The sequence below is a fragment of the Gobio gobio genome (genome assembly GCF_949357685.1).
Source record: "Gobio gobio genome assembly, chromosome: 23".
NCBI lineage: Eukaryota > Metazoa > Chordata > Actinopteri > Cypriniformes > Gobionidae > Gobio > Gobio gobio.
The window spans coordinates 29,867,748-29,893,305 of NC_137119.1; the positions used below are offsets into that span (position 1 = coordinate 29,867,748).

The window sequence follows — 25,558 nt, forward strand, 5'->3', positions numbered from 1 at the left end:
GTATGTAATCTATCCTCTTAAAGATGTTTTTCCTGCATAAGTGAGAGTTTAACCGAGTGAATGCAGTGTCACGTTGTATTGTATGTTAGTGTGAAAGTTGGCCTGTGAAGCGTGTCTGCTGATATCTTTTCTATGTTCAAATGTTTGACAGGAGAGGGCTGATTAACTTTGCACAACACTGAATGCAACATATTTACTGCATATTTTCAACTCATGCAGGTATGGTTATGAATTGTTTTTGTGATTTCTTCGTTATGTGTTCAACCATATTGGTTATATAAAATGCTGGAATGTGGGTGATTTAAAGATGTATATTATATGAGTTTGGTTAGTGTGTATATATATATATATATATATATATATATATATATATATATATATATATATATATATATATATATTGTATTATTTCACTGACTGTTGATAAATCTGATGTGATATTTTCTTTATATTTTCTCTGACTGTAAATGAGATTGTGTATCGTGAACTCGCCTCAGTCCGCGGGAGGTCTGAGCAGAGCGAGGAGAGGGCTGATTAACTTTGCACAACACTGAATGCAACATATTTACTGCATATTTTCAACTCATGCAGATAAAGCAACCTTTGGACCAGCAATTCGACTCCAGTCTTTATTCTTAACACAACACAACGCAGAGGGGTAGCCGAGCTGTAGTGACAGAGACACACGCGAGGCGCAAACCGGCTACACTCGCACCGGAGGGATTTAGATTTATCGCTCCCCCGTCTCTCAACCTGTTCCACCCAGAAAGCCTTAACAAAATAAAAAATAATAAAAAATAAAAAGTATAATTAAAAACTAAAAATAAAACAGGGTTAAAATGAAACACATAATTAAAGTGCAAGCAGTTCGGACAAAGCACAGAGCTCATTGAGTAAATGCATAAGATAAGGTGCAATCAGTCGGACGTACAGTGGCATAGCTCATTCAGTAAATGCACAGCTAAACAGATGTGTTTTGAGTCTGGATTTGAAAGTGGCTACTGTTGGAGCACATCTGATCTGTTCAGGAAGCTGGTTCCAGCTATGGCTGGCATAATAGCTAAAAGCACACTTTCCTTGCTTTGAGTGAACCCTTCTAATTGACTTGATCCTGATGATCTGAGTGATCTGTTCTGTTAGTATTTAATCAGCATATCTGCAATGTATTGAGGTCCTAGGTCATTTAGTGATTTATATACAAGTAATAGTACTTTAAAATCGATCCTAAATGTAACTGGAAGCCAGTGTAAAGACCTGAGGACTGGTGTGATATGGTCATATTTTCTGGTTCTGCTCAGAATCCTGGCAGCAGCTTTCTGTATGAGCTGCAGCTTTCTAATGGTCTTTTTGGGAAGGCCAGTGAGAAGACCATTACAATAGTCCACCCTGCTGGTGATAAAAGCATGAACGAGTTTCTCTAAGTCTTGCCTGGAAATAAAGCTTCTAATTCTTGCAATATTTTTCAGATGATAGTAAGCTGATTTAGTTATTGCTTTGACATGACTACTGAAACTCAGGTCTGACTCCAAAATCACACCAAGATTCCTGACTTGATTTTTTGATTTTAGACCTTTAGCCTCAAGATATGCGTTCACCTTGAGAATTTCATCTTTGTTTCCTAATGTAGTGATTTCAGTTTTGTCTTTGTTTAATTGAAGAAAGTTTTGGCACACCCAACTGCGAAAGATTACTGTAGCTTTACGAAATCTGTATGGACAATAACCAATATGGTACCACTATATTGTGAATCTCTAGCAGTCCCTCCCCCAGGTTTAGTCTCAGTCCATAACTCTCTGTAGGTGTTTGGATGTTATTTTATTTTTGTCTCATACTTGTATCACTATCATTATCAGGCTTTCGATTTCTCCAAGAAAGTCTTAGGACCCCTATGGTGTGGTGGTGAATACAATCAGATTGAATCTATGAAGCTCATGTGGGTGTGATTGTGTTTGAATGAATGTATGTTCATGCATGTGGTTAATGCGTGAGAGAAGAAGCTAAGCAAGACTATATATTAAAAAAAAAATCCCTCTATCCTGAGACCTCTTCACCTCACTCATGTCCACCCATATGAACTAATCAGACTTATAATTACGACCTTGAGCGGCGCACAGAACACAGAGCAAATTCAATAAACTGCAGCCTCCCAGCTGATAGAGGGATGGATTTCTTTTGTCATGGTGTTGCCTTGCCATCCCAACATTATTAGAAAAAATGTTTTGGCAATGAGATTTGTTGTTTATTTTCAGAGATGACAGGTATGGGGAAAAGATCAAAACGTATCCGGAAAATCAATGAGTACCCCTTGCTTCTTTTCACCCCTACCATGTCATTGTTTCATTAAAACTCACTTTAGATCTTTATCAGGCTTAGATGTTTTATGTGTTTTGAGAGTTAGTAAAGGGACCGTTCACATTCAGCATTCAAATGTTTAAAATTTTGTTTTAGTAGTCTCTTATGCTCACCAAGGTGCCATTCATTTGATCAAAAATATTGTAAAAACATATTGCGAAATATTATTAATTATTTAATAAATATTATCTTGAATTAATATATTTTAAAATCTAACTTATTCCTGTGATTGCAGAGCTGAATTTTTGGCAGCCATTACTCCAGTCTTCAGTGTCACATGATCGTTCAGAAATCATTGTATTGCTGATTTGGTTCTGAATAAGTAATTTCTTATTATTATCAATTTTGAAAACAGCTGCTTAATATTAGTACCTAATATTATTGTGGAAATTGTTTGTTTGTGTGTGTGTGTGTGTGTGTGTGTGGTCCAGGTATACCATACATTATGGGGACAAAATGTCAAGTGATGTTTTTTAAAAAATGTAAAACTGCAGAAAGTTTCCTGTGATAGGTAGGTTTCCTGTTATGTCTATGGAATGTCCCCATAAAAACACAACAGTGTGTGTGTGTGTGTGTGTGTGTGTGTGTGTGTGGTTCTGGTATACTTATGGGGACCAAATGTTCCCACAAAGATAGTAATACCAGTCATTTTTTATCTTGTGGGGACACGTTTTGAGGAAAACCGCTTGTTTCATAAACAATGTTTTTGGAAAATGCTGAAATTTTTCTGTGATTGGAAGGTTTAGGGGTAAGGGATAGAATATACAGATCTTTAGCTCCTCTGGTGGAAGATAAAATAATGTTTGATTAGGAGAAATGTTCAGGGCTCAAAAATTTCCCATGCGTTGCACAGAGTGGGTGCTGGCTTTTTCATGGCTTTCCCTTTTTATTTTGTTTTCTGAGGGAAAGATATATTGTGGTGCATGACATTTCATAGTGCTGATCAGCAAAAGTGTGATTTTCAGTTAGATTATTAAGTATCTCAGTGTTAATTTAACTTTTAGCCTAACCTGGAATCGTATTGCACAGTTTATGTTTAATATTGCTGTGGGGTACCCATGCAGTTTATGGGGATATTACTTTTTAAAGACCATCTTCTGGTGATTTATATACACACACATTGGATTTCCATGTTTTATGGGGACTTTTTATAGAAAAGTTTAATGAATTCCCCATAAAACTCTTTTCAATTTTATGATGGCAAGAAACCTGACTTTGCTTAAATAATTTCTTTAAGATTCAATGTTGAGCTTCAAATGGGTTCAAGATGCATCAAATGGGATTAATTAATGCAGGATACAGAGAATGGATCTCTTTGGATCCATGCTGAAAATGGATCTGTTGCACAGTCCAACACTTAGATGTTCTACTTTTCTTGAAAACTTCACTTATAGATTTAGACCTCATAAGTGGTACAAAGCACAATGAAATCCCACGTCAATAGAATTGATTGCGGAGCAATTCACTGATGCCCCTTGTGGAAAAAGATGGATAAATAGGGAGAGAAAATTGCTTTTCCTGACCTCTCACCTCTTAAAAAGAATCCCTTTAAGAGGTAAATATGTTTAGAAAGGAAATTAGTGATCAGGCAACCAAGTTAATGAACAGTCAGAAATAAACTCCTTAAATGAAGGGTATGAGGGGTATGAAAAACAGGGGTATGATTTATTTTTTGGAAACACTGAAGTTTTATTGACCACAAAATCTGTTCCCTCATTGAACGCATCTAATCTTGGTCTCATTTCTAAAATATTGTTATTTTCCCCCCACAGGTGTCAGTGTTCAGCAAAGACAAAACTGGAATATTAGAAATCAAATTTGTTGCCTGGTTTAAAAATATATATATATATATTTTTTTTTTTTTAAATCTAGAACTAATTTAGTCTGAAACATAAATTAAGTAAATTATGAAAAACTTAATATATGTACATACAATATGCATCTTTTTTTCAGGTGACAGCTCATGTAGGTTGCTACTTACAAAAACATATTAAAATCTTAATACAATAATTGATGTGATTACTAAAGATGTCATTATATTAAAACAACAACAGTTTTTTTACTATGGGTTTCAAAGCTCTTTCAGAGTTTATCTTGGAGTAGAATTAAAATCTCTGCTTTAATTATAATAAAATTAATGTAATTAATATAATTGTTTTTAACAATGAAAACTATTGTAATATTGTGAAAATGAACAACAACAACAAATTGGTAAAAAGTACAGTGAATGTGTTTTTTTTTTACCTCTGACCCTTAAAAGTAATTTTTTATGTTGCAATCTAATGGATTTATGAAGATTTTGTCCAGTTTTTACGTGATTAAATGCAGTTAATTTATATTTTACCACATGAGTCATATTTAAAATGTATACCTCATCGAGAAAGAGAAAGGTAACACAACCATATTAAAATGAAAAGAAAAAAACATAAAACTGCAGGAATTTGCTAATAAATCAGCATTGTGCTTTCAACAGACTTAGTTCACTTGCTTAGGCTATTTCATAAAGCAAGTTTCCATGTTGCAGCACAGACTACAATATAAGGTAACGTAAAATAGTTTCATAGCTCGTTTTATGTCAAAAATTAACCTGGGTTCATTAAGTAATTTTCAGGTTCAAATAAATATATAACATACCTTCTTATTTGCACATTTTACTTGTAGGCTACTGTTTAGATTCCTGTATGACTTGACCTATTTAACTCTTTAATGCTTTAATTAGCATTTTGCATTTTAGTCAATAAATAAGGAATGGCTTTAAGGGTGAAAAGGGAAAGAGGAAAGAGTGACATATTGGCATATGAAGATCGGTGGCTTGAGACGTAGACGTCAGCTAGGCGGGGGGTAATAAAAACTCCCATTCATCCCAAGGAGGGGCATAATTGGCTTGACCACATCTTGAAACCTCTATCTGTGGCAATAATGTACTTCTGCATTTAGCGTTTGGTGAACTCTAGTCCCAGTGAAATAATGGGTTAGAAAACCCTCCACCGAATTTACAAAGTACAGACTCTCGTTTCAAAACCAAACTGACTAAATCCTTTACATAAGCCATAATTAATGGTGCAATGATTGAGTCCAACGTGAGTCGGAGTTGCGCGTGGTGCGCTGGAGGAGGTGACGGGACCAGCGCGCATTTGGATGAGAATCACTCAACACACACTCTGAGTCCGACGGGACACTTGGTGGTCGCGGTGTTCCTTGGATTCATCGGAACTTTCGGGTTTATCAACAACACGCTCGTTCTCATTCTGTTCTGTCGCTACAAAGTGCTGCGCTCGCCCATGAACTGTCTTCTGGTGAGCATCGCAGTCAGCGATCTCCTCGTGTGCGTCCTCGGCACTCCGTTCAGCTTCGCCGCCAGTACGCAGGGACGGTGGCTCATCGGACGCGCGGGATGCGTGTGGTATGGCTTCATCAATTCATGCCTGGGTAAGTCTGTGTGTTACAGCGATGTCAATCGATTAAAGTTGGATTTGCATGCAGTTGCCATATTTTGGTACTTTTGAATCACGCCTCGCAAGCCAAGCTACGTTGCAAAACGCGTTTTAATTGTGCAAGTGTTATGATAACTCGTGTGTGTTCGATAGGCTTCTACAGATGTTTACCATTCTAAATGCGTATTTCCACAACGTTGCAGAAATGTTTTTTTAGCACGTTCCATTTGGAACGCGTTGGGAACCTAGTCTTTCAATGTCTTTCGAAGTAAAATTCTACCAGTAACATAACAGTGTGAGAAAGAGAGAAGGATATGAGGTCTATTTTTTATATTTCTTCATGCTAACTTGTCGTTTTGAACTGGTCATGGCGTTCTAATCGTATTTTCTTAAAAAAAATTATCCTTACCTTTAGGTAACCCATACACTTCAATGTTATCAGAAAAGCTATCGTGTTTTTTTTTTTACATCGTTTTATTCAAATTATTTGTATTATTTATCGTGAGGTAAAGCGTCTCACCTCAGAAGCCTCCTGTCAGACTCGTGCTCGCGCTGCTGTAGAATGTTTGTTTGTTTTCGCCAGGCAGATAGGCTAGCCTACTCTACGCCGTTTCCATTCCAAAAGTTGAAATAATATGAATAATTGCAACTTATTTAAGTTAAATGTTTGCAGTTGTGGTATTGTAACAGTTACAATACAACGCCCCACCAACGTTGTTTGTATGACAGTATGTAGGCCTATGACACATTGAAATCGACATATTCTTTATGAAAAAGATTTCTTCAACACTTAACATTTTTTTTATTCTATCCTTTCATGTTTTATTTTTTTTACGTAGTTTCTAGTTTTTTTGTTGTTTATAGCACAGAATCCAAAAATGAATGCACCTGTAATATAAACATATCCGCTTAATCCAATGTATCATATGTTTACACATAATAGGAAAGCAGCAGGATATAACTCCCCTCGGTCCATAGATGGCAATCAGTTTAAAATGATGTTTTCTTGTAGACAGATTAAACTCCATGCACTGGTTGTGCTATAGTTTATGGAACATATGTTGTGCGCCTATTGCACTAACACAAAAAATGGTTGTAGTACCATGTTTCTGGAAATGTACCACAGTAATAGGCTTACATATTCTTTGCATGATGTGCTATTCCAAAGTATATGAAAGTATTACCATCTGATGCCATAATGTGGTGGCGCATAGTACATTTTTGTAGGGATGTAAACAAAAAAGACACCAAAAAGAAACGCTTGAAAGTACACTGTAAAAAAGTCAACTAACAGTTTTAATTTATTTACTGATGAAGAAAATGAAGTTGGAACTATTAAATGAGTTAAAAACTGTAGATGATGAAAACGTGTACAGTTGAAAAGACCCATAAGTGTGTTTTCAGATACAAAGTTTACAGCTTTATTAGCACCCCCGAAAAGGCATAAGGTCTGTATTTGTTTACTGTTAGTTTTATGAGTGTTTTTGTATAATTTGCTGTGTGTGTTAATGATAACGCAATGTGGAGAGAGAGTTTGTGAATGAGACGTTAATGTGCACTTCTTATGCTTTGTTTTTGTTCAGCTCTTACAGTGATTTTTTTGAAAGAAATAAAGTGAGGAACTTCATAAACCATCAGTTAAGTTTGGCCATCATTCGGAGGGGGTCCGGAACATTCTGTGTCCAAAAACAGCGTGGGATAAGGTTTTCACACTGACAGCTGTCATTGTAAGACAATTAGCAACTCTGTTTGTTTGTCCGAGCAACATTAACTAAGGGGGTGGGGCTTACTGGTCAATTGGAAAGACATTAGATAAACACACCATGTGGGCAGGGCTGGATTTTTCCTGATTGGGGTTTAGCACTTGACCTGAAGGCGTGGAGAACTGTATTCAGGGAAAAGAGATGTGTGCTGTCCTGTACTTGACCCATAACACAGGCTCTGATGAGGCAGAGATGATGAGAGTAGTATTTCCAGTCAGTAGAATAGCTGTTTTGTTGTTAATTAACAGGTGTCATTTTTCTGGTGCCAGCAGCCCTTAAGATCAAATTGATCTGTATTATATGACAACATTTTTTCACATAAGTGCTTATAAACTAAGTGCAATCAAAATAAAGAACGTTGCCGACATTGTAACTGACAAAAACTAAATGACCGGTCAGGGACCTCGGCTAAGCAAAGCAGAATGAATCGCCATTGGTTCATTAAACTACGCTTGTTGGAGAACTAAGTATGCTTTTTATGGAGAAAAGCTCTGTAATCAGCTCCACTCCTTGAACGCCTGATGACAAATGCTTCTCATTGCTTTGAAAAGGCTCATTACTCCCCTTCCTGATTAGCTTTCATCAGGAACCGCAATGCTTATGAGAGAAGTTTCTATACTCGTTCACAATGTCTAATTTCATAATGATGTTAATTGTAAGCAGTGGACTATACACTTGTTTCACGGATTATTTCCCTTGAATAAATTACACACATAAAAGTGCTACAATGCTAAAATTTGTAAGAAATGTCAGCCTTTATTCGTTGAATCATCAGTATAGCAAACACATTGTCAGGCTCATGAGGACGTAGCTTCATCCAGATGTTACACAGTGTAGGTTTTATACACACACATATATCAGGCTGGGAAATATGACATTCAAAATGTTCTTGTGATATATATTTTTCAGGCTTATAGTTTAAATATTCAAGCTTATAGACTCTTTGAACGATTTTTGAGCAGTCTTTCTAAGAAGCTTTCTTTATGGTTAAGATGGCAGGATTTTAGGAGATCATTTTCATGAAATGATCTCCCAAAGAGTTTCCGCAAGAGACCGGAAACACAAGTGCACGTGAAAAAGTTTTCACTGCTTAGCAAAGTTTGGTGAACTCTGATCGGCGAATTCACGGAGCAAAAAAACCTAAACATCAAAAATTGACCTCTTGGCTTAATTAGTATTGTGGAGTCCTTGTTTCCTTGCTCAATTAAAGGGATAGTTCACCCAAAAATGAAAATTATGTCATCATTTACTCACCCTCAAGTTGTTCCAAACCTATATGAGTTTCTTTGTCCTGCTGAACACAAAAGAAGATATTTTGAAGAATGTTGGTAACCAAGCAGACAGAGCAACCATTGACTACCACAGTATTTTTTTTCCTACTATGGTAGTCAATGGTTGTTCTATCTGCTTGGTTACAAACATTATTCAAAATATCTTCTTTTGTGTTCAGCAGAACAAAGAAACTCATACAGGTTTGGAACAACTTGAGGGTGAGTAAATGATGACAGAATTTTCATTTTTGGGTGAACTATCCCTTTAAGCCCAATGGTAGTACCATGTAGTGATAGGTAGACCGAGGCTTCGTGAAACACTGAAACAGTTGAAGCAATTGTGCCGTATTGTGTCGAAGATTCGAAACAATCCGACACCTGTCTCCACGGTGACCCCTGCTGGTCAGAACTGTGTAAATGTAACAAAACCCAGGCCAAACCTTATGGGCCAAACCTGCATAAAAACCCTTTTACAAATCTATTGTAAATGTTTTATTGAAAATAAAATCTTTCAAATGCAATTAACTAATCATCTACTAAAATGAATTATTAAGTGTCTATATGTTCTTTTATAAATTGCCAGGGTTTTGTTGGTTCCATGGATGGCTCTGATAAACAGGCCAATATGACATTATTAACTACTATCATTCCTTTTAAATATACTTATGTCTAATTAAAACATCTACAAATGTATAAACTGATCAGAGATCAGGTAAAACATACGGACAGTTGTGCAATGGTTCTCAGTGACTCCTTATGATTCATGGGTTCACAGCGATCGTCGCCTCCTATCGGTGAACCATTGACATTTTGAAGTGTTGAAACAGTGATGACGTAACGAAGCCTCATTTACTGAAATCACATGACTTTGGCAGTTTGATACACGATCCAAACCTATTGATTCGAAACAGAAGATTCGTAAAGCTTCGAAGCTTCATGAAGCAGTGTTTTGAAATTGCCATGACTTGTAGCCTACCATGTTTCTGGAAATGTACCATAGTAATACTAGGATATACTTTACAAGAAGTGCTATTCCAAAAGTACATGGAAGTATCACCAAAAAGAAATGCTCGAAAGTACACTGTAAAAATGTCAACTAAACGTTTTAATTTATTTACTGATGAATTTGGAACTATTAAATGAATTAAAAACTCATAAATTGGAAACAAAGATGATGAAAACATTCTTACACTGTACTGTTGAAAAGACCCATAAAGTCTCCATAATTGGAAAGTTGGCTTACTTTAAAAAAACTAAATAACATAGTGTGTATTGTGGAGTCCTTGTTTCTTTGCTCAATTAAGCCTAAAAAGGCCCTTAAATTTGAATAATGAATATGGTAGGGTTGCAACTTCTGACACTTTTATGTTATTATAATCCTGTATTTGTTTGCTACAAATGAAAGTAGTTCCTAGAGTTCAGAAATCATGCACTGAATTGAGTCTGAATTGAACTGTTTTGTTATTGTTTATTGCAGTATCAACTTGGTATCAGCACATTTGAAACCCTTACTTGGCACTATTTCGCAATACATTTGGCTTGATCGTAATAATACACACTCCCTTGTGCCTTACCAAGAGACTTTGCAGTTAGACACATCTCAACTGAGTGTGAACACCTGCTCTTCACAGTTACAATGGCAGGGACATGATAGCTGCCTTCGGGTTCAGGTGAGCTATTGTTAGAACCCCGTGAGTTTTTTGGTTTTGCCAGCACAAATGGCAGTACACTGTACAATGACAGAGGAGGAGTGCACAATAAAACAGAAGTGTCCCTTACCAGATGCACAAAAAGCTGTCTACATGTGTATTGTGTAGAGCACTGATAGCGATGCTTGCATTGTTCGGTTCTTATAAGACTATAAATCACCAATGTAACTCAGCTTCCTCTAACAACAACAACAACAATACTAAAGCAAGGTTTCTAAAGAGGAACTCGATAAGATAAATAACACTTGTTAGTATAGAAAGTCCGGTTCTTATTACGTATGGCACTGTAATAAAAGAAGAAAAAAAAGAAATTTACAATAAAAAGGCAGCTGTGGTTGCCAGACCTTAACTGTAAAAAACGTGGTTCCAACACTTTCAAGTTTTACCAATTTAACTGAACTTTTTTCAGTAAAATATCCAAAAACCACTAGGCCAGTGTTATATATTTTGTTCAGTTGAGTACTTAAGATATACCAAATGTTTCCAACTATTTGTAAATCATGAGAAAATTGCTATTTTAACCAAGGAACCGGAACACGCCTGTCAATTGCGTCATATCTGCGTTAGCCTCGGTTTCCGGTTTTATTTAGCAGAAAAGCTTTACTCTTACTACAGTGTGAACAAGTGTCATAGCAGCCACTGCGCGAACGCACAGAATAACGTCATAACATAATTTTCAACACACACAGATGTATCTAATATGATGAACAGAGCTGCGTTACCTCATACTCATGACTGGCAAAGGGTAAATGGCACCGGCGACTGTGGTATAATAAAAGCCCCGCTGGCGACTATGCCATAATAAAAGTCCCGCTACTCGCAAGGCGTGTGTTGCGCTCTTCTTATTAACAATCGCTCCTGCGGCCTTGCTCGGCTCCCACAACACTCGGCCCTGCTCTGCTTCATACTACAGTAACGTTAATAATCGCATCCATGAACATGATTTCTGCCCGAGTCCTATCCCGATTATTTTCCACCGGCTGTGAGGTGAAGACCACATGTCCCAAGATTCTGCGCTCAAATTTGGCGTCATCAAACTACGCCTTTGTTTTGAATAGGCGACCTCTAGCGGACTGAAAAGTTACATAGTGCACCTTTAAAATACATTTAATTACCTGAAATAATGCTTATAGGATATCAAATTACTGAAATTACATTTTTACCTTTGAGATAAACTGACAACCACCTAAAAAACACAGGTGGTGAAGAATAAGCCACATGATGAATCAAAGTCCAATACAAGTAACTTTTCCACAAGCTGAGGTAGCTGCAAAGTGCATCTAAATTCTCATTTTTTTCCTGTTAAGCAAGGGAAACCCACATCACTGAGTTTGATGTATGTTTGCAGTGTATGCAATAAACTTACAGATTTGGCCTTTTACTTGATGTAAACAAACCCTCAAAGACAATAAGGAACTGTAAGCAACCCAGGACCGCAGCTATTACTCATAACAGAGTGTTGTTTTGTCTGTATCTCTCTTCTGTTTGCACAGGCGTCGTGTCGCTAATCTCCCTGGCGGTGCTCTCTTACGAGCGCTACTGCACAATGATGGGGGCCACGCAGGCCGACTCTACCAATTACAGAAAGGTGGCCATGGGTATTGCCTTCTCCTGGATATATTCCATGGTTTGGACTCTTCCGCCACTGTTTGGATGGAGCTGCTACGGTCCAGAGGGTCCCGGCACCACCTGCAGTGTCAACTGGGCCGCCAGGACGGCCAACAACGTGTCTTACATTATCTGTCTGTTTATCTTCTGCCTTATTCTCCCTTTTATCGTGATTGTCTACAGCTATGGCAAACTCCTCCAGGCTATCACACAGGTAGGTGTCAAAAAACATAACCGTATACTACAGCTGATGAGTTATTGATTTCAAAGAAGCTTTATGCCTAATGTTGCAGACCATTATTATGGGATTTTTATAGAGACTTGGCTTGGATGCGTTACCTGTTGCAAATTGGCCAGGCTCAGTGACGTTAACTGATTAGTAAATTATGAATTAAGTGCTTTTCTTTCAAGTTACTGTTTGAGTAATGCTACATCATTGTTTTCAGACATTCATTTAGTGAATAATTTGCTCTCATCCTTCCCTCGGGTCATTTTGACCCAAACCAAAAAAAAACGTGTTTTTATTCGAGTTTAAATTTTTTATTTGAGTGTTCATCGGAGTGGTGCAAGACCCTAGGACTTTTGTTGTACTTGAACTATGAATACACACACACACAAATTGACTGGATTCAAGTTTTGTGGTTGAAATAATAAAAAAGAGTCATAAATCCTTCCCTCACTAGTCAATTTAACCCCCTTAGGAATACATGGAATGTAAGGAATGCTTCAGTACACATAAAAAAAAACTAAAAATGCTCAAATATCACACTTAAAATTCAAAAACTTTTCTAAAAAATGTATTTTATAATGTCTACATGTGTATCCGAATGCATACTGAAGAGAAACTGATTTTAGGACCCAGTGGAACAGCTAATTTGCTCCACTTAGAGCTATTGTGTAAAGGCCATCTAGTGGCAAGAGTTATGAAATATCATGTTATATTATTATTTTTCCTCAAGAGGTGGGCAAAGACACCCAATGTAAGATATTTTGAGCTGCATTAAAAGGGTTATGCATGAAATTGTGAGTTATTTTGAATTTAAGTTGAAAGAATGTGTTAAAATTATTATTTATAAAATAATATATTATTGATAAAATATAGTAATTTAAAGATAAATACAATAACAAAAAAATCTATATTATCAAAATGAAATAAAATAAGTACAATAAGGACCAAAAAAAAGTATAATATTAGGGCTTCGGCTCTTTTTGACCCGTGATTTGTTACAAAGTGCGAGGGAGGGATGAGGGTTAATGCAAACAGCGTGTGCAAATAAACAATGCAATAGTTTGTGAATTTCCGCAACAAAAGTGTAGATTAAGGCATCTGCTTTCATATTTTATCAAGAAGTAATACATCATATTGTATTAAAATGTATGTTATACAATTGCTCTCGATGATCTTGAGTGAAAAACTTTACACTGCAGCTCAATATTGTAACAGAAAATGCAGCAAATGATGTATGCAACATTAGACTAGAGGAACAGTTACCTTGACTAACTTCAACTTCAGTTAGCATAATAGTCATAAATGATTCGTTTTCACAATGACCTTTTTGCAACATTAATTGACAAAACCACTCAGCAGTCCTCTCAACGTGTAGTTTAAATTAAAAACAGTTTGAATATTTCAGCTCACGGCAGTTTCCTGTCTGTGTTCCTCTATCAGTTCTAATTTACCAGCGGAAGCAAGATTAATTCTTTTTCGACTGCTCGACGGGAATTGTCCCGTGTTGTCCGATGATCAACACCGGCAGTCAGGAACAATTGACAATTATTTTCAGTGGTTTTTTGCGTGAAACGTCTTGAATGCAAATTAAGCACCTATTACGTCAGGCACAGAGCAAATCATGTCAGAATTTGCATGAGGATGGGATGAAAATAACATTTCAATTTAGAAGTAGTTTTTATTTGAATCCCCAGTGGCCCAATTTTCTGAAGTAAACACAAAACAAACGCTCTAAAGCTCCAATAATTCCTTTCCTCCCTCCTGCTCCTTGCCGAGTGGGTGAGTTAACCGAGGCCACCAACTGCTTACATCAAATCCTCTGACACAACAAAGCGATTTGATTTGCAACCGAATTACTTTCAATAGCAACAATGAATGAAAACTCTCTTAGTGGAGTACAATGTATGGAATAGATGTTTCAGCACTTTTAATATACTGTGATGTACAGAGAGAGTTTGGAAATTAAAACATTCATGTTTATGCAAATTAGCCCTGTCTAAAAGGGGCCATTGATGCTTTCAGAACTGGAAGCGTCACCTTTTCGTTTCACTTCATTCAGCAGCAACTCAAATCGCTCAGCCTGTGTCATTGCATTAACATAAGCACTTTCTCCATAAAGGTTCTTTTGCGGTGCGAAAACCCTGCTGAATCTCATTTCTGTCTGAAAGTCTTCTGTAGATTCATGCACAGTGTCATCCGCAATGTATGTGAAGACACAGTTATACTGTATGTGTTGCATACTGTATTTAGGTCAAGACTTATCGCTAGACATCAGTGGTGTGATCTAACCTCAGTGGTGAAAAGACTTCTCTGACAGATACATTGTTGTGCAAGCAGATAACTTTGAGTCTGGGCTTGTGTTGATAGATGCAGGAACAAAGGGAGGTCTCTCCTTAAGCCTGAGCGGAAATCATTTCCAATTAACGAGTCACTATCTCAAAAGGGCAGGGAGGAAAACGAACCTTTAGAATGGGCTCCTCACAGGGCTTATGACCTTGCGGTCTCCTTTTATTTAGTCTGTCTCAGAATATGATATACATTCAATTTCTAAGCATTATTATTGTAGAAAATTAGCTCACGGGGAAATATGAATAATTAATTATAAAATATTTGGAACTGTTAATAGAATTAGCTTGATGTAGCAGAATTAATACCATATCAACAATGTTCGCCCAGCAAACGTTCAGTATTTATTCATTATTAATTCTAAGAAAGGAAAATAACTTTATTAAAGGGTTAGTTCACCCAAAAATGAAAATTCTGTCATTAATTACTCACCCTCATGTCGTTGGACACCCATAAGACCTCCGTTCATATTCGGAACACAAATGAAGATATTTTAGTTGAAAGCTGATGGCTGAGAAAGGCTTCACACAGGCCTCCATTGGCATTCAGTACATTGACACTTCCAAGATCCATGAAAGGCACTTAAAACGTCGTTACAAAGTCTATCTCACCACAGTGGCTCTACAATAATCATACAATGCGACGACAATAGTTTTTGTGCGCAAAAAAAAATCAAAATTCCAACTTGTTCTTGTCTTCCGTGTGCGCCTCCACGACGCATGCGCGAGAATATGACGTAGCGCCGGTGTTCGGGAATCGATGAAATACACACTGAAGCCCCATTTTGAGCACTACGCCGAGACCTAAAGCACGATCAATGTAGAATCCAACAGCTTAGACACGCGCGTCTTCCTCTGCTCGTAAACAAATCGCTTCTGGGTCATATGTCCGAACGCCGGATCTGCGTCATATTCTCGCGCATGCGTCGTGGAGGCGCACACGGAAGACAAGAACAAGTTGGATAAAGGTGTTATTTTGATTTTTTTTTGCGCACAAAAACTATTGTCGTCGCATTGTATGATTATTGTAGAGCCACTGTGGTGAGATAGACTTTGTAACGACGTTTTAAGTGCCTTTCATGGATCTTGGAAGTGTCAATGTACTGAATGCCAATGGAGGCCTGTGTGAAGCCTTTCTCAGCCATCAGCTTTCAACTAAAATATCTTCATTTGTGTTCCGAATATGAACGGAGGTCTTACGGGTGTCCAACGACATGAGGGTGAGTAATTAATGACAGAATTTTAATTTTTGGGTGAACTAACCCTTTAATGTACAGTACCACTCAGAGCATGTAGCCAAAATCGGCATGATTCTCAGTATATGAGCATGAACCACATACAACTTTACACGTGACACAAACAAGACTTTATTAACTAAACGCTTAAGGCCTCGTTTCCTCCGAGTGGTATGGAACGATTCAGTACAGTACAGTACGATTCAGTACGGTAAAACCCTGCTTGTGTTTCCACCGCCAACAGTACCCTTATGATAGGCGTGGTGTAGCGATTGACGTCATTCTCGCGTGAAGAAGAAAGCGACACAGTAAACAACAATGGACAGCATACAGCTGATCTTATTCTTATTATTGCGTCCTGGCATGATGCTGTGTTCTTCAAAAGAAGACACGTTTTATTTGAGCCAAGGCTGCAAGGAAAAACACAGCCGAAAAAGCACAATGTGAAAAAGCAAGTGACGATTCTCTGTCAACCAATCAGTGTTCTGCAGTGAGTCTAGTTCCAGCCTTTAGTACTGGAGTACTGTGCTAGGTACCACAATGGAAGGGTGCCAAAAAAATGGTATGGTATGGTTCAGAATTAGGGTACCATTCACAGCTTCTGACAATGGAAACGGCAAAAATTGCGTACTGTACTGAACCTCACTGCTCAGTGGAAAAAAGCCATAAGACTAATCTAACACACACAGTCACATGCATACATTTTAGCAATGGAAAGAGAGCTGAAGCAAAATAAAGGAAAGCAAGAAGTTATTTCTTGTATTGTTTAAAGGGGTCATGAACTGGCTTTTTTTTTATTATTATACTGTTGTCTGAGGTCAACTTATTGCATTTGCGCGGTTTTTACATTCAAAAACTAGCCTGGATGCCAGCCGAACTTAGCCCCGCCCACAACATTTTTACTCGGGCAGTTCGGTCTGGACTTGATCGGTAGAGAAGTAATTATGCCCGAACAGAAACTGTTCGGACCAATGAAATTGTCAGGGTGGGCTTTAGACGATGATGGACAGATGATCAACATTAACGTAATCATCCACGTCACCAAAGGCGCTTGGGTTGAGTTTGTTCTAATCCTAAATGGAGAACTTGTTCGTATATGCATTCACCTTTACTATTTCTCTCAGAAATGATGATCGTGTTGGTAAGTACTCTGTGTATCATTAAATTCTTTTTTTACAACACCGGCAAAGATAGTTTACACTCATCTTTTTCTTCTAACGTTAGGCTACTTATTCCAGCGTGCGTGCAGGTACAGGGTTGCCAAGTTTTTACAACAAAACCCGCCCAATTGCTAACGTTCCTCAAAACTAGCCAAAAACAAGCCAAATAGCTTTCCGGGGGGGTTCTCCGGGAAAAAAGGCATTTGGGGGGTAAAATACGTGTTATTTTGGCAGGGCTGGCAGCTAAAAATCGCATTCCTGGGTCTGTATATCACATAATTGGGGTCGCTTCAACCCGCGTACATGGCAACACAGTGCAGTTGAGTTCTGTTGACATTTGACAACTAACGTGATGCGTCGCTCCGTTGCTCTGATTGGTTGTAGGTCTATCCAATTGAGGTCTTTCCTGGTTTGGTTGAAACACGCCCCATAATCACAGCCCAACGGAGCAGTATCAGACTCATATTCTGACTAGAATTGAGTATGACGACGTCAGGCTATTCAAAAACATCATAATGAATAAATAATAGGCTCTTTTCTGCCCTGGTTTTGAGGCTCTCTCCTGCACGCTCGGATTTTATGGGCGTGCCGCACTGAAGACTTGGAAGTAAACGCCCACGGCTAGGATTGGATAAGATATGCATATTTAATGAGCTTCAGCTCCCCTGTCAGTGAAAGTGTGTGGCAAACGGCAACCGGAATGAATCGCCCAGCCCACAGCCAGGGCTCGCAAAATGTCTTTATCAAACAAACACAATGATTCATCTCTCATCCACCCGCAATTGATTGGAATTATATGTTTAATTAACGTTACTTGGCCCGTCCGATCAATGAATATAACCACGCGCGCGCGCCCTTCAAATATCGAGTAAAGAGAGTTAACAACGCACATCAAGACAGTAATGAACCAAGAACACCACAAATAAAGTATTCTCCAGCCTGTGACAGCATGCTAGACACGTACACATAATTCATATATATCAAACGATCTGTAACAATGCAATACTATCACATATACAAAACAATTTTTTACTCACTTTAGTGTGTTGCTTCATTCATTCATGTAATCTCATCCTGTCTGCAAATCCAGTCTCTTGTTTACAAACAGCTCCGTGGTTAAATGAACATACGTGCAATGTCTTTCCCACCCCACGTGAGCTGGATATTCATTAAAAATAGTTTCATCCATGCATTCATAATATTGGAAATCCGAATGAAACTTATGTGGTATATTTACTGCTTAGAAATTCAATGCTGTTTAGCTCTATGCTGCTCTTAGCCGTCATGTTAGTGGCACGAGTCGGTGGGCGGGGCTACAGAATGTACAGCTTTTGTTTGACTAACAAGGAAGTTTTCAGCTCTGAAACTTACAGGATATTCTTATATTACCATGACCTTTTATATATCATAAGCTTAAGGGAAAGTTGATTTCTCAGTTCATCACCCCTTTAAAATTCAGCAGATCAGATTCAGCAGTTTGTGCCAAGCCAAATATCCTCTGACTCCAACTGGTTCTCTCAAACCAACAGTTACTTAATGTATCAAATTACGAATCAAGTTTTATACTTGCATGTCTCGGCCATTTGAATAAAACTGTCCTGATGCAATTTGTTGAGGCTTCAGTTGATCTTTGCTGATGTTGTTGAGAGAGAGAGAGAGAGAGAGAGAGAGAGAGAGAGAGAACCCGTTGGAGTCAGAGGATAGGGGTCCTATAGAAGACTTCTAGCTCAGCATCATCTTCACATCAGAAATGCTCAGAATCCACCTGGGATATTGTTATCAGTGATCTTTTAAAGTGTGAAGATGTCACACCCTCGGGAGGTGAGTGAGCCAATAAGGAGTTATTCCTTTGGAGGGAAACATTACAATCCTTTGTCTTCTAGCAGAGTATTTGCATATGAAATTGGATTGGGTGTTTAAGAGAAGATTCTTATAATATTAATGTGTCACAGAGTTAGAAAAATGTAGTTGTAGTAAGGTTAGTTGTTATGGGAAGAAGGAGGTGGGAACCGGCGAACAACTTTAATAAATCAAAATAAACAAACACAAAGTGACAGCCCCTCTCGGATGACTGCCGCACACACACACACACACACACATAATACATTTACATTTACATTTATGCATTTAGCAGACGCTTTTATCCAAAGCGACTTACAACTTGGGGGAACAATAAGAGATTGGTCGTGAAGAGTCGAGTGAGCGCAACAAGTGCCTGACATACTTGGTCCGTGTACATTTCTCAGTGTAGCACAGGTTAGAGTAGGGAGGGAAAGAGGAGGAAAAGAGGAAAGGAAAGTTTTTTTTTTTTTTTTTTTTTTTTTTTTTAGGAGGTTAAGTGCTCACGGAAGAGATGAGTTTTTAGTTGACTTTTGAATGTTGTCAATGAATCCGCATTTCGGATGGCGGTGGGCAGATCGTTCCACCAGCTGGGAACGTTGAATGAAAATGTTCTGGAGAGGGATTTTTTGCCTCTCTGTGATGGTACCACAAGCCTTCGCTCCTTAGCTGAACGAAGGCTTCTGGTGGGAGTGTGGCGACGTAGAATCGAGTCAAAGTATGCAGGAGCTGAGCGCGTGGTGGCTCTGTAGGCAAGCGTCAGCGACTTAAACTTGATGCGAGCAGCGAGTGGTAGCCAGTGCAGAGAGATGAAGAGTGGTGTGACGTGGGTCCTTTTGGGCTCGTTGAAGACCAGACGTGCCGCTGCATTCTGGATCATTCGAAGTGTTTGGATCGCACAAGAGGGGAGTCCAGCCAGAAGCGCATTGCAGTAGTCAAGTCTAGAAATAACCAGGGCCTGGACAAAAAGCTGTGTTGCGTGTTCTGTTAGGAACGGTCTGATCTTCCTGATGTTGTAGAGCGCAAACCTGCAAGAGCGAGCTGTCTTAGCAATGTGATCTCTGAAGGACAACTGGTCATCAAATGTAACTCCAAGATTTCTGACTGATTTTGAAGGGGAGATCAGGGATGCACCTAGCTGGATGGTGAAGTCATGTTGCATAGTGGGACTGGCCGGAAAGATGAGGAACTCAGTCTTTGCCAGGTTGAGCTGTAGGTGATTTTTACTCATCCATGCAGAGATGTCAGCCAGACAGCCGGAGATTCGTGCAGCTACTGTGGGGTCGTCTGGTTGGAATGAAAGGTAGGGAAGGTAATAATAAAACATAACACAGCGTAAAATCCAGGCCTGATCCTCTCTCGTCCTTCACTGTCGTCGCTTCTCCTTTTTTGATTAAATAAATGCAGCCTTGGTGAGTATAAGAGACTTAATTTAGAAACATTTGAAAAATCTTAGTGACCCTAAACTTTTGAATGGTATAGAATTGACGCACTTCCTGTTTAGGCCAACTCCCACAACTGTCTTAATACCTATATTTTTGTAATTGCAGGTATAGATGCGTACAGATATTGCCTTTGCTCTGCATCCTAACACTAAGTTTCGTCAATTGAAAAAAACCAAAACACAGCTAGTCTTACAAGTTAGTCATCTAATTTTTTCTTTAATGGGGACATTGGATGCCCCTTTCACAAGATGTAAAATAAGTCTCTGATGTCCCCAGAGTGTGTATGTGAAGTTTTAGCTCGAAATACCTCACAGATAATTTTTATAGCATGTTAAAATTGCCATTTTTGGGGGGTGAGCAAAAATGGAAATGAGCTGGTGCTCCCGGCACAGAGGGCGGAGTGCTCAAATCCACTACAATCTCTGCCATGCTCCGAATTTTTTTTTTTTTTTTAAACAATCCACTGCGTCTTCAGCGGCACTGATGTCGGGAGTATATGAAGACTGTTATGTTTACTCATACATCCAATGGGGCGGGATAAACGGTCTTTCAAATTCCCTCTGCACACAATTGGATAGCGCCATGAGCGCCACAACCAATCAGAGCGAAGAAAAAGGTGAAGCCGACCTAAAGTTAGTTGATAGACTTTCGCCGTATCCGGTAGGCAAAACTTTGAACATATCTTCCTTTCTTAAGAATGACTTCAGTGCCGTTCTTTGTTCTTTTCTCAAAGAAAAGCTTAACTCCAAGTCTTCCAGAGTCGCGGCCAAAACCGATTCAAAAGACCGCTGTTCGTCAGCTTTGTTTACGAGTAGCACGCAGAACCTCCACAACTCTGCCGTGACGTGTCGTCATTATGTTAAGCCCGCCCACCGACTCTACACACGCTGTGATTGGCCTGACCAGAGTTTGGTTTTTCCAGCTCTCAGCTCTACCGAGAGTTGCTAGACTACACTCGCGGCAAAATACATTTTCTGCCGCTAGGGTGCGTCTAGATTTCTAGGCTAGTAGATTGGTCTGATTTGAATACAAAAAGAAAGACTGATTAGCCCTAACTAATTGCTAGTTTTTAACAGCTATCTTTATGCAACTGGCCCCAGGGATTCAATTGTACCATTAGTCCCTTTGCAGCAACCCAGGGTTAAGTGCTTAAGTGCTCAAGATTTGCAGTTTTATAGTCACCTCTACATGACTTTACACTTTATACCGCCATTCAAGATTTTAAGGGTTATTTAGGCCTGTAAATAGACCATTAGTAACGTCATTGCCATCATAACACTTGATATGATTCATGTAGATGCTTAGAGAGCATACATAAATGACACCTCACACAAAATGATTTGCATAATAGTCCTGAAGATGATAAAATCATTGAATTTGATCAAAGGCATTTTTCCTAATCCGCTGCCTTCAATTTGTTTAGATGTCATTTAATGCAAGCCAATTATAGGCCAATCGTAGCATGAGATCAGATAACTAGAGTGCCGTCTCCACTGTGTAAGAGTGATTGTAGCTCCTCACCGATGGTATTGAACCAAAGGCGCAGAGACGGAATGCTGATAAGCTCAGAGTCTTTTAGACAATTAGCACCCTGTGTGTTTATTCGAGATGCGACTCTTGACGGTTCGATGCAGTGGAGTCCTAGGGGGACAGGTGTCAAATATTCACCCTCCACTCTGATAAATCTCAAAGGGGGTGATAAAAAAAAGCTACATGATGTTTTATTACACATTGACCAGCTCTTTGATTAAGTTAAATCAGTTAAGTTAAAAGGCTCTTTTTAAGTGCATGCATCACACGCAGTCGATTGGATAGTGATTCACAATCAATAAGACCACCTTAGGCTTTCATTGAGTAAACTAGAAAATGATAACATATTACAACATGCTACACTCTTAAAATCACCATGAAATGAATTGACAATTCCTATTTTTCTATTAGAATGTTGCAGCATTTATAATAAATTATTTATCCCTGCACAATATGATTTTTTTTTTAAAGTCCTCGTAATCTTTCATCAGAATAAATTCCCCTTACAGCAATTTCACTTCTCTGTTTTTATTCTCTGACATATTTACTGGCACGAGGGCGGGACAGCCTGTCACTCACATGAGATCAGAGCAACAGCAAACCACAAAGATCCAATCATCCCGATGGACAAAATGTCCCGTCCTACATTTGTACTTGTTCGAGAAGTCGTTTCACTTGGATATACGTTGAAACCAGGAAGAAAAGACTATCCCAGCTTCTGTTATGGCCATTTTAAATTCGTTATTGGCGTCTATGGTTCCATGAAGAACCTCAAACATCCATGGAACCTTACAAAACGTTCTTTTAAAGTAGAATAAGGCATAGAATAAGTGTTCTTCAAACTAAGAAAAAAAAAATATTTTAAAGGAGTACTTCAGCGCTGGAAAGATGAATGTGTATTTAAATTGGGTCATTTATGTAGTAGAAATGTGAAATTATTTTTGAAGTTGGTGCCTTCTAGACTGATAAAAGCCAGCAAATGTATTTTTGGCTCATGTCGATGAAAGACAACAACTCCCAGAATGCACTTGCTTCGCTGCCCTATGAGGCCACTCCCAAGCCACGCCTACCGGTTACATCTCTTGCCCACCGTGGCAAAACCCCACCGTCGTTTTGATTTTTATAGTAATAAAATAATTTAGTTCAGTTAGAGAACCGACACTGCAATTAAAAACTGAACGTGTCTGCTCAATACAGCACGAGCCGAATGAGTGTCGCCGCACAGACCAGCAGCAGGAGTCAGACCAGATGATCGCGTAAGATTTGGTTTCAAAGAGAAATGCGCCTATTTTAAGTGAGTTTCTCATTGTACCGTTTTGTAGTTGTATTTTCATGAACCCACAATTCAAGCAACCCGCCCCCGAATTGCCGCTAACTAAACTAAATGAAACTAAAATGAGCACAGCCGATCGGCATTCACTCATGGCCGCATTGTCATTCACCTTGCACAGGGCCAGACCAAGCCCTTATGGGGCCCTAAGCAGAATTTTATTTGGGGGCCCCTCAGTGCCACCATTACAATTGACTATTGTCAATTCTTGATAATTCACACACCCAGTATCGATGTTATTAATTGTAGCTGTGTTGCTTACATCTTGTCTGCCTGTCATGTTTTTACCCTTATACAGTTTTTAATTGTGACAGTAGCAAACCCACAAGTGCTCAGGTGTTAATATTAAAAGTCTTACAGCACTACAGTTCAGATTGGGATATGTACTTTTTAAAAAAAGAAGTCTCTTGTGCTGAATCTGCTCACTTTTCCCCAGGATTCTTTGATGAATAGAAGGTTCAAAAGAACAGCATTTATCTGAAATAGAAAGCTTTCAAAGAATCCTAAAAACATCTGTACACATCTGTTTTCAACACTGATAATAATAATCATAAATGTTTGTTGAGCACCAAATCCCATGTGACACTGAAGACTGGAGTAATGATGATAAATTCAGCTTTGATCACAGGAATAAATTGCACTTTACTAGCCTATATATTCAGAAAACCTGTTTTACACTGGAACAATATTTCACAATATTACTGTTTTTACTGTATTTTTTGATCAAATAAATGCAGCCTTGGTGAGCAGAAGAGACTTATTTTAAAAACAAGAAAAGTTGATTTTTTTCAAACATTAAATTTGGCGGAAATAATTTTTTTTGCATTCCATTCGACTGTGTAGAAAGAACCTTTTTATTTTCTAAATAAAAACGTCCAAATGTTGAGCGGGGGAAGCATGATCATTCGAATATACTACTGGGTTTCTACTGATACAGAGCTTAATGCGAAATCGTTGAAGTAACCCTTTGAGAACTATTCACTAAAAGGTTATTTGGGTAACTTGAAATGTTTTTTCTATGGCATTGCTGCAAAAAAAAACCTTTCTGGAAACTTTATTTTTAAGAGTGCAGGGTGGATACTGACAGTCTGAATGTTACCTACAGTAAGTAGACCTACAGGCTTTGTCCCTTCGTCCACCAGAAAGTGTCACATTGTTATATAAGTTTGAATGAAGATGTGACAGTTGCATATTCACTGTGCATAGAGCACACACCGTTACCCTCCCAGCTCCTGTCGCTCCACTCAGCCGTTGACTAACCCATCCAAAATGTCACTTGGTAGGGGGCCGCTGTCCCAAAGAACTGCCTCATTTGCTCGGACACGGCCTGTCTCTTTCTGTAAACTCACACTGCGGGTGGAAATGAGCACACTGGGGGAAACGTAGGGAGAAAAGCCCAGCGGATTTACCACGCTCGTTTTCGCCATCCTTCCAGATCCAGAACTGTCCGTTCGCACAGAGGTTGGCTGGGTAGACAGAACAAGAGAGAGAAATGAAGTTCACATCTGCTGCATGTCACGTTGCCAGCTCTGAAAAGTTTTGACCTCAAGTGAGGGTTCAAGAAATAAATTTTGCAGATGAATCAGTTTGATTTATTTCGATAGGTTCGGATTTGAAGGCTGGGGTTGAATGGTTTTCGTCAGGGTTTACTGCTGGCTGTCAGTGCTTTCTAACTTCTAAAATTGCATTTCTTTAAAGGGATGGTTCACCTAAAAATTTAAATTCTGTCATTTACTCTAGCTTTCTTCAGCAGAACAGCATTTCAACTGATTTTGCCTATAGAATGAACATCAGAGGGAAACGATGTTGGACCCTATTTACTGTCATTGTATGGGCAGAAAATGTAGATTTTTCGAAATATTATTTGTCTTCTACAGAAAAGAAAACACAAGAAATAATGTAGGAAGGCATGAGGATGAATAAAGGATGACAGTTTTCATTTTTCGGTGAAAAAACTTTGTGAATTTGATAGAGGTAGCTGGATATGGGTATCGTGTTAACTACTTTTTAGTTTAATTTGTTTTGAAGTTGAGTCTGATGACTTACAACTCAATTTGTCTGCAATTTACAGTGCAGTCCCTCTTAATTATGAGCCTTCAAATGACATTGGCAATGAAGTAAAAGGTTTTTTAGAGAATTGGCATTCTAGATTAAGTGGCCATATGTTATGAAAGCTAAAGTTGTACTGTCATGGACTTCAAAGACCAATGATAGCTTGATACTCACAGCAGTTGGTCGATATTAGCCAAGGGTGTCCTGAAGGGTCACTATCCGTCTCTGGTTACGTATGTAACCTCTGTTCCCTGAG

At 38.6% G+C, this 25,558-nt stretch overlaps 1 protein-coding gene across 1 annotated transcript in view; it reads left to right on the forward strand.

Annotated features, from left to right (window-relative positions):
* Window positions 1-5,281: 5,281 nt before the first annotated feature.
* The window catches only part of tmtopsb (teleost multiple tissue opsin b), a 61,258-nt gene continuing 40,981 nt past the window's right edge, over window positions 5,282-25,558 (forward strand). Inside the window, exons 1-2 of the mRNA XM_079805851.1 lie at window positions 5,282-5,781; window positions 12,023-12,351. Of these exons, the coding sequence (XP_079661977.1) occupies window positions 5,418-5,781; window positions 12,023-12,351 (693 nt within the window). The 5' untranslated portion in view covers window positions 5,282-5,417. The remainder of the gene's footprint in view (window positions 5,782-12,022; window positions 12,352-25,558) is intronic.